General features: G+C 40.1%; 1 protein-coding gene across 4 annotated transcripts in view; it reads right to left on the bottom strand.

Moving 5' to 3' along the window:
- RBM33 (RNA binding motif protein 33) overlaps positions 1-13,985 on the bottom strand; it is a 96,223-nt gene that overhangs the window by 69,547 nt on the left and 12,691 nt on the right. For all 4 annotated transcript variants that reach the window (XM_080974001.1, XM_080974000.1, XM_080973999.1 and 1 more), the window contains exons 4-7: positions 12,907-12,983; positions 8,972-9,284; positions 7,378-7,497; positions 4,528-4,699 (exon numbers count right to left, since the gene is read on the bottom strand). In XM_080974001.1, the coding sequence (XP_080830127.1) occupies positions 4,528-4,699; positions 7,378-7,497; positions 8,972-9,284; positions 12,907-12,983 (682 nt within the window). The remainder of the gene's footprint in view (positions 1-4,527; positions 4,700-7,377; positions 7,498-8,971; positions 9,285-12,906; positions 12,984-13,985) is intronic.

Genomic DNA, 13,985 nt, shown 5'->3' with positions numbered 1-13,985 from the left:
GCCAAGAGATTTCCCTTTTCATTTGCAAAAGCAACACTTAGGAGATGCCTCTGCTCCATTCATGAGGGAAAATGTTTAACATATTTTTGCCAGCAGACACCCAATCTTAACTGTAGAATTCTTTCACATACACCTAATGCAGTGAATCAGCAATTATTTTTCTAGTGCCTCCAAATGTCAAGATTAATTTTGCTATCCTTGGTAATAAAATGGTTTGAAACGACATCTTTAATCAGCAAGTAAGAATGCTTCCCTCCAATAGAGACAAGCTGTCACGAAAGGTCACCAAAAAGTGACAGGATGGAAATTACGTTTGTAATTTCCACTGAAATATTAATTTCTCTTTTAAGTGTTTTTTCAACTTATGTCTAGATTTTAAAGTAAAGAAATGTAGCTATACAACCAAGTTTCATTTCTATACCCGTAATTCCTATTAAGAGCAATCAGTACTGAAAGGAAAGTAATATTTATTACGCCAGTTCTACTACATTTTTTAGTCCTATTAGGTTGATCCCTAATAGACATCAATTATTGCAGATCTTTTAACGGCTCTAGCTGACAATGACTTTTCAAAGAAAAACTTGGGTGTAAGATACAAAATTAACTGAAAGACTTGTATAAAATACGTCATTTTGAACTCTTTGCAAACTGCTAATCAGTTTGTTTCATTTTTCATTCAACTTTTCATTTTTATTAGCTATGACATTTTTATGCTATAGTTTACTGGACCATGTGAATATACATAAATTAAATGACTATACATATATATTTCTATGTATACTAAATAATCCTTCTAAGCAGGCCCCACATAGGTAAGAAGCATTTACTAATCTCTCAACTACTTTTCAGATTAGAGGACAGAAAGTGAAAGTGCTTCTGCAATTGTGGATGTTTCTAGGCACAACTGATTTCCGCTAGTAAGTATCACAATAACATCCTTTTCCAGCTGAATTCTGCCTAGATAGCAGCACGATAACACATACACACACATCTATTTCCACAATCAGAAAAATGATATTTTTATCTACATTATCCACCTACCTATTTCTGAGATTAACTAAAGGTGCTGGTTTTAGACAGACACCAAAAAGTCAGACTTCTACTAGGAACAAGACCTTTTAAGCTGTGGTACAAACCTCAGGGAGGCCAACCACGTTCAAACACTCCACAAGTTTCAGTTTTCAGTCTATATCCTGGTTCTTTCAGTTCAACTCAAACTCTACCTTTTGATGGGCTGTATGCTTTTCCATCTTTTATTATTGGGAGGAAGTGCTTATGTCATCTTGGGTTTCAGGAAACAAAGGCAAGAGGAAGCTGAGTGTAGTCAGACATCCACTCTGGACTTTAAGAAGGCCGATTTCAAAAAGCTTAAGGAACTACTAGGTGAGATCCCATGGTCAGAAATACTCAAAGAGAAGGGAGTCCAATGGAAGTTTCTTAAAGGTAAAATATGGAAGGCACAAATGCAGACAATTCCAACAAGAAAGAAAAGTGGGAGGCATCTGAAGAAACAGCTGCACCTGGCATACCAGTAGTACATGTGAAAAGCATTTAAGGGTCTGATTGAACCATAACCTTAAAATGAATCAACAGTGTGATGCAGCAGCAAAAATCAGCTAATACTATTCTAGGCTGCTTCAATAGAAATATAGTGTCAGTTCCACTCTATTCTCCCTTGGTCAGACCACACCTGAGCTACTGAGTCCAGTTCTGGGTGCCACAATTTAAGAAAGATATTAAATCTGGGGTGTGTGCAGAGGAGGGCAACCAAGATGATCAATGGTTTGGAAACCAAGCCTGATGAGGAATGGTTGAGGAAGTTGGGCATGTTTAGCCTGGGAAAGAGGAGAAATCAAATTTATCAAACTGTTTGATAAATCAAGACCAGATAATCCCATATGGTTCATAACCTAGAAACCTGAAGTTATTCAGCCCAATGCAACACTGGTCTCTAAATCTGTATTGTAACACCTATGAACCTGAAATTTCAAGCCCTGGCTACCATATCTGCAATGATTCCTGTTTCATGTACCAAACTCCTCTAATTGAGACCTGGTGAGTGCACATTTCCTTTCCTCAAAAGCACACTACTTTATCCCACCTTAAATATTTTTAAATGGGAGCAGAGTATTGGTTTTGTTTGTTATTATGGTATGTATTTTTGTGTTTTTATATTGTAAACCACACTATGGTCTTTGGGTGAAAGACGGTATAAAAATAATAATAAATAAATAAATACTAAATATAGTAAGTACAAATACAGAAATACAGGGGGCAGTACTAATGCATACAACTGTTGACATGAATATGTGAACTATAGAGCTCCTTCCTGGAGGCTGCCATTTGCAGGTCTCCCTCCTATCAATCACTGTTCAAATGCCTGTTACTTTCGTAAGAGACCTGAGACAGTGATGCACCTTAAATGGGTACATCTATTATCTATTATTATGATTTATTGAATTTGTATACCGCCCTTCACCTGAAGATCACAGGGCAGTTCACAACATGAAAACATAAATACATAATCAAACAAAAACAAACCAATAACCCCCCTCTGACAAACACATTTAAAAGGCCACAGAACAGTTAATCAGCCGAAGGCCTGATTTGCAAAGAAACATTTTTTTCCTGGCGCCTAAAAATACGTAATGATGGCGCCAGGTAAGCCTCCCCAGTGACAGCATTCCACAAATGGAAAGGAAAGGCCCGTGCTTGTGTTGCCAATCTCCAGACCTCTTGTAGAGGGGGAACACAAGGACGGCCTCAGATGATGATCACACGGTCTGGGTTGGTTCATTTGGGGAGAAGCAGTCCTTGAGATAGGCAACAGAAAACACACTCCTGAGGTTGTTGCATCATGGGATAAACCAGCATGTTCTGTTCTCAAACTACACAAGGCCTTTGTATTGATTCTGAAGCTGAGAACATTTCAAAAGCAGACTTGTTTGCATGTACTTTTGCAAGATGGCACACTGAGACTGTAAATAATTCAGCAGCAATCCTGCCGGTTCCACCTCACTATGATGACAGCATAAATGTGAGAGTTCTTTCAGAACCATCTTTAATCAGCCAAACCTTCTAGAAAAGTGTGTGTTGGTGGAAAGACCTGATCCCATGCCAGGCAGACATTGCGTGTCACCCTAGAGATAACACGTTTGTTCCCAAATTGGGAATGAGAGACACATCTAGACGTAACCAAAAGTATATTCTTTTACTTATGTAAAACTGACGTGAGACCCATCAGACAGATATTCACTGTTCCTGGACATTTAAAAAGTATTTTCCTTTTAACAACTTTGTTTATTGGACACAGTAACAGTCTCAGTCACCATTATGACAGTCATCCAATCAATACCAAGGAATGAACAGCATATTCCAAAAAGAATTACACTGCTTGCAGTATTGTTTCCTATTAGGAGTTTTTATTTTTATAATTTAGGCCTTCCTACCTTGTGCCACGTTAATAATGTTAATAATAAGCATGACTGCCATGCAGACTTAAAATAGATCGTGTAAAAATGGCAGATAATGGGAGCCTTTGGTGCAAAGGGTCAGTGCATCTGGCTGTTAATCAGAAGGTTGGTGGTTAGAGCCTACCCAGGAACTGCTGTGGGCAGGATTTCTTCATTGCAGGGGGTTGGACTAGATGACCCTTGGGGTCCCTTCCAACTCTATGATTCTTTGAACATATCACTTTTATAATCTATGATAATAGAAGGGCTTTTGAAATTGGAAATATCAGTTATTTGCACCAGAAGAATCTGGATTTTTAAAAATAGCTTCTGAATTAACGCAATATGTTCCAACCTTTATGAAATCACAACCTCCTCCTAAAAGTAAAGTAGTTTAAAGTGGGGAGGGAATAGAGGAAATAAAAAGAAAGCTCCAGCTGCTCTGCTATCAAACTCTGGGGCAGAATTACACAGCCAATAAACAGAATAAATTAATTCTGCAAAATTAGTAATGGATTTACGACAGCTGACGTGTGCTTTCACCTAATGTCCAAACTTGAATTTCAGAATTACATACACAGAATTGAGCCTCAATGTGCAGCAATTGGCTACTGTTACATGAACAAGACTGCATGAACCTCACTTTTAAACTGACTATAGTTACCCATTGTGGCCAAACTTGGGGGGAACTGCAGTTCATTTAGCCATAAGTTTGGGCATAATAGGGAACCGTGACTACTCAAAAACTAGAAACCTTATCTTCTGATATCTTTATGGCTCACGGCTCATGCAGGCTCATTCATACAAGTCTAAATTGGCATTAGAATTAAACAGGCCCATTGCGCATTTTTTTAAAAGGCAACACAAAATTGAAATGGTAGGGGAAATATTTTTTGTTGCTTGCCACTAAAACTCTATTACAGACCAACTTACCAAACACTTTGGTTTGTGTTTCTCTTTGGTCACTTTAGAGTAATGCTTACAGATTCATACTAAACTGTACAAATAATGTGTTAGTTTGTTTAATTAAAAGCACCTAAATTCTAGTGCCATGACCACTAACCAAAAATCTTACCCAAAGTTTCTGGAATGTTTCTTCGCTCTCTCGTTACATCCGAAAGTCTAATGATTGTTCCTTCTTTCCGTTCAGTTTTGAAACGTAATCGACCAGATTCTTCATCATCTTCCTCTTCTTCATCAGACTCTTCTTTGGTTTCTTCTTGAAGCTCTAGGTTTTCAATAACTGCCTATTAGAACAGGAGGATAAGTGTAAATTATTAGTCGGGCAGGTTTTCAAAATGCTAGAGTGAAGTTACTTTACGGTGGTTATCTTTGCACATAGCACTAAATCATGATTTAGTGTTAAGTGTTTGACATTAACCCGAGCAAAGTCTGAGACTCACATGCTTCCTCCTCCCACATGTCCCACATGTTCCAATTTCCCTTTCACATAAACTTTACTTGTTCTGTCATATGAGCCCACAGATTGCTACTTAAAAACCCAACTCTGGTCAATTTAAAAGCAAGCCAACTTATGAAGACAGTGTGTATAACTAACTAGTTTGCTTTAAGCTACCATCTCTGGTTCGTACAAAACATGCCAAGATTTGCTTATTCTGTTCCTGATCCTAGAATATTTCTAGACCAGAAAAAAACAAAAGGGGAAGATGTTTAGTATTAGGTGTAAGGGCTAGCACCCACAAATGAACAGCCACTTTCACACACTAATATAGTCTCATCAGGAACCATGACAAAGGAGGAGGGGGAGCAAGGTGGCTATGCTTATCACAAGGTACATTAAAGCCATCAGTACAATGTAGCCATGAGGAAAGCAACTGTAGGTTATGAAAAATACAACTTCATGTGTACAGTTAGGAAATTCAAGCCAATATCCAAGGCCTTATTGGACAGGTTTTGCCACATGCTCAAAAATGATAAAGGAAAACTAATATTACAGGTGAAAAAACTTTTAGATCTTGGGACTCGAAAATTCAGAAAGGATGGAGCCCTGGAGCTGTTTAGCCCACTGAAAGAAATGGAGGGAGGCATATAAATGCACTGTATACAAACTTGGGGTGGCTAACACAGCAGAACAAGAAACATGAAGGAAAGGAGGAGGTGCTTATTACATACGCAGTACATTCATTCACCATATGGAGTTGAAATGAATCAAAAATGATAAAAAACAGTGGCATATTCAAATGCTGTATTATTCTATTATTTGGACTCATCCAGATGCCTCAGCACTTTAAGTTCAGTCACTTTACTTTCTAAGCATTTTTCAAGCCCTTGCAATTCTATTCTCTACCATTGTAACACAAGTAGAGCATGTGCATTTTGTGATACAGGAAATGCTTTAAACACACTTAAGAAAATACAACTCACCATGGGCTTTAAATGCCAAGTGAGCCAGTGGGTTCTGTGGAAAACACTAACTTGGGTGATGAGCCTTTATTTAAGATCATGAAGAAAAAAGCTAACTGCCTGTCAAACCATCTAGCTAAAGCTCCAACTTCCTAGTTTAAAAGAAACTGAGAACTAGGATGAAGAACCTTAAATCCAAAAGGATAATATAATCCCCTGCCTCAAATACTGGCGGAGAAAGCTAAGAGTGGCAGCTAGTCTCTTGCAGAAGAGGGGGGAAAATAAAATGCGTCAAACAAAAATGAACTTATTGCTCAGGTAATAATTGGTCTTCTCATGGACGGCTGCCCTAAGTCACTCTGAATTTCTTGTCTCCATCTGCTGGCAAGATGTCTGTTCATCCAAAGTTCTTGAAGTGTCAAGTGTCAGAATTCTTGTGGCATATAGTATATGGCATTTTTATTAAAGGTTTGGCCTTGCTTAAGGCTTCATAACCCCTTGCCTCCATGGCCCCTCCAACTCTGAAGTGGATAAGATAGGTCAGGAAAAGAGAACTTTCTAATGACAACTCTTTAGAAGACTGGCTAACTAAAATCTTGCTTTGTCAATATTTCAACTGAAATAGGAACCACTAGTTTAAATTTAAACCTCTTTACAAGCAGATGGCCAGTGATGTCTGTTCAATGCAGATAATTCCCTCCAATGTTTTGAGAGCCTGAAGAAAATTAAATTACCATTGTACATAAGTGGCTCTAGAGAGATGAGTCAGTTCCACCAAAAGAGGAAAAAGTAAACACAAATCAAGAGTTGTTATCACCATGTACAACTTATCAGTTGTGCAGCCCTACTTGTAATTAGGCTTATTTAATTACAAAGTGATGCCAAACAGGTTTATTTTTGGCCAAGAGCATACTAGTTCATGTTTCAAAGTCGCTTCAGGTGTTAATAAGAGAATAATGAAGAGAAAAGCATAAACTACTCATATCTCCAGGTCTTGTCTTCAGGGGAGAGGTGTGTGTTTCATCCTTTCCCTCCTCTACCCTGGCCTACTGCCACAAACCCATACCACAGCTAACTGCCTACACTCCTAAAGATAATGTTAACGTACAAGCTAAGGAAACTCATATATGAGAAGAAAAAGTGGGGCTGGCCAGTGAGTGGTCACGTGCAGAACTACAAGTAGCTGTGAGATCTGCCAGAAGAGGAGAAACAGGTAACAGTGGGAGTAGCGGATGAGGAGGAGCTGAGAATTCCAGGTGCACTGTGTACATGTCCCGAGGCCCTCAATGATAATGGCAACTGCTGTCTGTAGCTTAGAAATGTTGGCCATCCTGACAAATAGAGCCGCTCATAGCTTAGACAAAAGAACATGTTTCAAAAGGCAAGGCTAACAAAGAATCATTGAACAGCTTCTCCTCCTATCTTTTCCAAAAAAGATTCACATGAGGACTGCCAAGAACAGACGCAAACCAGACAAAACCACTGACAATTCTCGAAATACTTTTCAACCCCTTGTGCTAAACAGTATTTTGCCTTTAGGATTTCACTTCTTCAAAAGTACCTCTTCCGACTCATTTGGAGGTGTCTGGGTGTCAGCAACCTCCTCCAATTCTTCTTCAGCTACATATTCTTGCTGTTCAATTGCTTGCTGCTCACTGTAGGACTGTATATAATCTTCATCCTGAAATAATTGCATGATGAAAATGTTTTAATCTTAAAATGCTTCTGCTTGTGGGAGGAAGCTTTGGGAGGACACAAATTCCATCTGAAGCTGCCTGGGTCTCTTGGTCACAACTGACTGTTCTGTCAGAGCCAGTCTTAACTAAGGTTCCTTCTTAACCAGAATTTAAAGCTGGTTACAAGGAAAACCAAATAATGTTAACCATGATTTTAATGTAACACTTAGACGTGATTAAGGCTGAATAAGGAAGGGAAGAGGGAATTTGAGCATGTTAGTTAAAGGGAAGGGTGAGGGAAGAGATTGGGAACCTTTATGGTTGGTAATGGCCCCAAGTAGCATGCTCTAAGTTCAATCCATGTCGTAGGTACTAACGTCTCTTGCACAAACAACTAGTTTAGGAGAGTATAAACTATGAGTGGGAAACCTATGACTCTCCAGATTGGACTACAAACTCCATCATCCCATTCTGGCTCGGCTGAAGGGCCACAGGTGCCACCAGGCCTGATTATTTCAACACAAAAGGATGGTTTCAACACAGTAAGTTAGGGTTACTATAACCACTGTAGCTATGAAACATTAGGAACTAAATTAAGAGTAAATAGCACCAATTCCTTAAGATGTTTTTCTTTTCCAATTTTAGAGAAGGCTCTACTCCATTCATAAGCAGCGCAGCACCACTATAATCCAACAGTTTTGCCAAGAAGTCTACTTCTTTCCCTTTAAGATCATCACATATGCCCACGGAGTAATTTCTAGGAACTCCCAACTACTAGATGCTTTACCACCTTGCACAACACTTTTCGACATGCTTTACAAGAAATAAATGAAGCAAGTTTAAAATATCAATGAATCCGTTGCTTTTTATAATTTTTTTGTACACAATATTTTGGACAGATAGTTATATTATTTTCAACTCAAGTTGGGCAACCGCTTCAGCAACTTAAACTGAAACAATTATGCATATGACATTTGGTGAAGTAACCTCCAACCTCTTTATTCAGCTTTAGACAGTTCTCAGTTACAAAAAAAAGAGGAGGGGTGGAAAGGAGCAAGCAGGACATCAATCACTTTGGAATATTAGCACCTTAAAGATGTCTTTAGCAGGTCAATAATCTTTTCACCTTCGAAGGACTTTATCAGATCGTGTCTAAAGCCTGGATAAAAGCTTTTGCATTAAGTACTTCTAACAATTGGCACTGTCTCCCCACCACACAAAGCTGTTTTTTCCTTAAGGATACAATCCTCAAGGTCATGATTCTCAACTGCCTTCCAGAATGACAAAGGAGCATTACCTACAGCCAAACAAGCTGTCAACACAAACTTTGTCACAGCCTAGATAAAGAAACTGGCAGACAGTGATAATAGGTCTAATTTTCCCCACATCCCTAGGGAGGTAAACAGATTTCAAATCAGTCTAAAAACCTAGGCATGTGGAGCAATGTTATCTCAGATAATACAATAGAAAGAAACTCACTGTAAAATCATCTAGAGGTTCATTGATTTCGAGATCTAGCACTCCATCATTATAAATCTCTTCTTCTCCCTGATCTTCCCCATATTCTATTTGGTCTTCTGTCAGCTCAGCCTCTTGGCCTTCATACTGCCCTTCTTCTGTGTATTCCCCAGAATACTCTTCAGGCACTTCTGATTTGTCATAGCCCAGTTCATCCTCCCCTTGTTCATACTCTGAATCTTGCTCAACAGACTGATCATTGGCATGCTCCGAGAGTTCAAAGGATGTAGCTACTTCAGATGTAGCATTAAGACTAACTGTGACACCTTGAGTACTATGATAAGAGTAAAAAAAAGGAAAGATAAAAATCAATACATTAACCACAATATGACAGCAGGTTGTGTGCATGTGCATTCTGTACAGGATGCACATAGATCACAGAGCGTCTGCATTCAATAGCAAAGTGCATAGCTCACACATCGACTTGACTCTATGCCACAAACTCATAATATGCATACTTATACCACAGCTTATCATCAGCTGCAGGCTATTTGACCAGAGGGATCAAACCAACCAGATGGTCTAACAGGTTAGGCTGACAAGATGTACAAGGTAGCCAAGCAAGCTGCAGTTCATGTTAATTCCCAGACTACCGTACACTATCACAACACTCACTACTCATCAGCCTGAGCTACATTAATGCTGCCAGATATCAATTTGGACTTTCATTCACTTTTATTTCTTACAATGAAATAATGCTTTTAAAGGGGTAGGGCTGTTTGAACAGACTTTGAATTGGAATTTGCATCGTCTGTAAAGAACTTTTACTTTTATTTTAAATGTGTCCTCAAAATGTCTTATCTAGAATTTGAGGATTCAGAAGAAGTTAACCAACGAATTCTGCAGTAAAAGCCAGAATTTAGCCAACTATAGGACCTCCCCCACCTTAAAATGCCCTTAACTATCCAGAAGTAACAATCCTCTAGTTTTCTTGCCTATCTTTCAAAAAACTATGACACATTAAAGACATAGAGATGAACAAATTAATGCAGAAGAGTGTATGGGACTGAATGTTGAAGTTGTGCACCAATGCAAATTATTAGGATTTCCATCCAATTAAAATAATAATAATAATAATAATAATAATTTATTATTTGTACCCCACCCATCTGGCAGGGTTTCCCCAGCCACTCTGGGCGGCTTCCATAGAAACCAAAAATACAGTAAAATATCACAGATTAAAAACTTCCCTGAACAGGGCTGCCTTAAGATGTCTTCTAAATGTCAGGTAGTTATTTATCGCTTTGACATCCGATGGGAGGGCGTTCCACAGGGCGGGCGCCACTACCGAGAAGGCCCTCTGCCTGGTTCCCTGTAGCTTTGCTTCTCGCAATGAGGGAACCGCCAGAAGGCCCTCGGCGCTGGACCTCAGCGTCCGGGCAGAACGATGGGGGTGGAGACGCTCCTTCAGGTATACTGGGCCGAGGCCGTTTAGGGCTTTAAAGGTCAACACCAACACTTTGAATTGTGCTCGGAAACGTACTGGGAGCCAATGTAGGTCTTTCAAGACCAGTGTTATGTGGTCTCAGCGGCCGCCCCCAGTCACCAGTCTAGCTGCCGCATTCTGGATTAGTTGTAGTTTCCGAGTCACCTTCAAAGGTAGCCCCACGTTGAACGCATTGCAGTAGTCCAAGCGGGAGATTACCAGAGCATGCACCACTCTGGCGAGACAGTCCGTGGGCAGGTAGGGTCTCAGCCTGCGTACCAGGTGGAGTTGGTAGACAGCTGCCCTGGATACAGAATTGACCTGCGCCTCCATGGACAGCTGTGAGTCCAAAATGACTCCCAGGCTGCGCACCTGGTCCTCCAGGGGCACAGTTACCCTATTCAGGACCAGGGAGTCCTCCACACCAGCCCGCCCCCTGTCCCCCAAAAACAATACTTCTGTCTTGTCAGGATTCAACTTCAATCCATTAGCCGCCATCCATCCTCCAACCGCCTCCAGGCACTCACACAGGACCTTCACCGCCTTCACTGGTTCTGATTTGAAAGAGAGGTAGAGCTGGGTATCATCTGCATATTGATGGACACCCAGTCCAAATCCCCTGATGATCTCTCCCAGCGGCTTCATATAGATGTTAAAAAGCATGGGGGAGAGGACGGAACCCTGAGGCACCCCACAAGTGAGGGCCCAGGGGTCTGAACACTCATCCCCCACCACCACTTTCTGAACATGGCCCAGGAGGAAGGAGCGAAACCACTGTATAACAGTGCCCCCAGCTCCCAGCCCCTCTAGATGGTCCAGAAGGATGTTATGGTCGATTGTATCAAAGGCCACTGAGAGATCCAGCAGAACCAGGAAACTACTCTCACCTTTGTCCCTAGCTCGCCGGAGATGAGCAACCAGCGCAACCAAGGCAGTTTCAGTCCCATGGTGAGGCCTGAATCCCGATTGGAAGGGATCCAAATGGTCCGCATCCTCCAGGCGTGCCTGGAGTTGTTCAGCAACCACGTGCTCAATCACCTTGCCCAAGAATGGAAGATTTGAGACTGGGCGATAGTTGGCCATACTGGCCGGGTCTAAAGATGGTTTTTTAAGAAGCGGTTTAATGACCGCCTCTTTCAGCGGATCTGGGAATGTTCCCTCACAGAGGGAAGCATTCACCACTGCGCAGAGCCCATCGCCCAGCCCTTCCCGGCTTGCTTTTATTAGCCAGGATGGGCAAGGATCAAGGAGACAGGTGGTTGGTTTCACGCGTCCAAGCAGCCTGTCCACATCCTCGGGGGTAACGGATTGAAATTGATTCCATGCAACTTGACCAGACAGAGCTCTAGCACTCTCCCGCCCCGGCCCTGCTCCCACAGTGGTGTCTAGCTCCTTCCGAATATGAGTGATTTTATCTGCAAAAAACTTTGCAAAATCGTTGCAGGAGATCTTGGGGTCTTTACCTAGTTGACCAGTTAACTCTACAGATTAACTGTAATCCAGTCAAATTGTTAGGTTTGTGTATGAATAAAAACAACCTTTCTTAGGCAACAATCATATAATGTATAATATCCACTGTTAGCCAGACTCAGAATAGACCCAATGAAATCAATGGACATAAGTTCATTATTTTCAGTGGGTCTACTCTATGATTACTCAGACTTCATTGGATATCTCTCTAGGTGTTTAAAATTATGCACGTTACCACAGGTATCACCTAAGGAGAGGCCTTGTTACCTACACAAGGAAATATGGGGCTTGCCATCTGAGGTTTTCAGAAGTATTCACTGCTACAGAACATTGCAGTGATGTGGGTTGGAATTTTTTCCAGTGCTTTATTGTTTTACAGGAAAAAAATGTTTCATACATTCATTAGTAACAATAAATGAATGACAACTGCATATGTGATATTAGATAAGCTTGGCAATTTCAACATTTTCAGCTTTGTTCACTAAACACAAGTAAAATAAACATGCTAACTGTCACTCTGGGAATTTAGAAAAACTGTCAATGCAGACTGAAAAATTTCAAATGCAAATTACCCTGTTATTATAATTCATGTAAGAAAATACAAAATTTTCAGACAAATCCACACAACTTTTTAGCAGATAAAATATTTTTATTTTTAAATATTTTTAGACAATTATATATTGCAGGCCTAAAATTTAACCAATTATTCAATTGGAATGTCTCGTTAAAAATAAACTCCTGTTGGCTTCCAAAATGGAAACCAACTTTTTAAATCAGAATAGTACTGCTGAATGCATCTGAGAAAACAGGCTCTATATAGCAGCTGTATTTTCTTCAACTTAGTCTCAAATGTGAATTTCTAGTCATACTCTTCCAATGTAAAAAGTAACTTCTCTTCCCAGTGTGAAACACGTGTACAACCCTATTTCAGTAAGACTCATTCAAGGCACTGATCTAGAAACCCAATTACATTACTGGGGCGAAGTAGTAAGAGACAAACCTGAAATGTTGGTCCTCTTCGTTGTCACTCTGTAGAAGATCATCATTCAGTTCTTCATCTGACATATCTGACTGCGTCTAAATTTTAAATTTAAAGAATTGCCCTTGAGATAACCCAATATGTAACATTTAAGAACACAGCAAAGAAGGCTGCTCTCTCAGCAGTGAACCTTTAACAAGGGAATTATCAGTTAAGCAGCATTCTTTCATGATTAACACTGTTCTACGGCTTTACTCTGAACAGCCCATCAACCAATTGATTAGATATCTTCAATATTTTCAGACTCAAAGCCCACTTTTAACCCAAACATCTTTTACCACATATATACATGGTGGTAGCGCTCCTGTTGCGACCCACCTTCAATCAGGCTCCTTCAACCCACCAGTTGAAGACCATTGGATTAGAAGAAAATAGTAGAAAATTTTGTATTTAAATGGGCTGCATAAAAAACTGATGAAAATTCGTATTAAAAAAATCAACATTCACAAGCAATTTCAAAACTCACAGCAACAGCCTGACTTTGAAGAAGGAAAGCACATTTCCCAATATTAGGGCTAGACAATGTAATAAAAAATCAGTGTGGTGCAGTGGCAAGAGTGTTTGATTTAAATCAGAGAATCCAAAGTTTAAATCTCAGCTCAGTCTCAATACAGTAAGGCGACAACTTACGTGGGGTTATGTGCCAGGGATTGGGCCTAAAGCCAAAATTGTGTATAATCAAAACACATCAGGTGCAATGGTGGGAGGGATTGTCAAAGCAGTTTTTCCTCTACGTCCACCCCATTTCCACCCCTCTTTTCCATTATTATTATTATTATTATTATTATTATTACCAAGCACATAAAGCTGTATGCGCACAAGGTATGTGCATAAGATGTAGGCTTACTGAACTCAAAAGGCATCTTTGGGCCAATCACTATCTCTAAGCTTTACAACAATTTGTTAAGGAAGGTTAGGACAGAAGGGAGAGACTTGTGTATGCCACCCTAAACTCCTTGGAAGAAGGCTGGTATAAATAATAAAGTGGTTTGAAAGTGGTAACCGTGAGATCTTACAAGACTCCTCAGAATCAGAGCTTA

Source organism: Podarcis pityusensis (genome assembly GCF_964106645.2).
Source record: "Podarcis pityusensis genome assembly, chromosome: 12".
In the NCBI taxonomy this organism is placed as follows: domain Eukaryota; kingdom Metazoa; phylum Chordata; class Lepidosauria; order Squamata; family Lacertidae; genus Podarcis; species Podarcis pityusensis.
The sequence above is the reverse complement of the archived record's forward strand: the minus strand, read 5'-3'. Positions and strand labels throughout refer to the sequence as shown.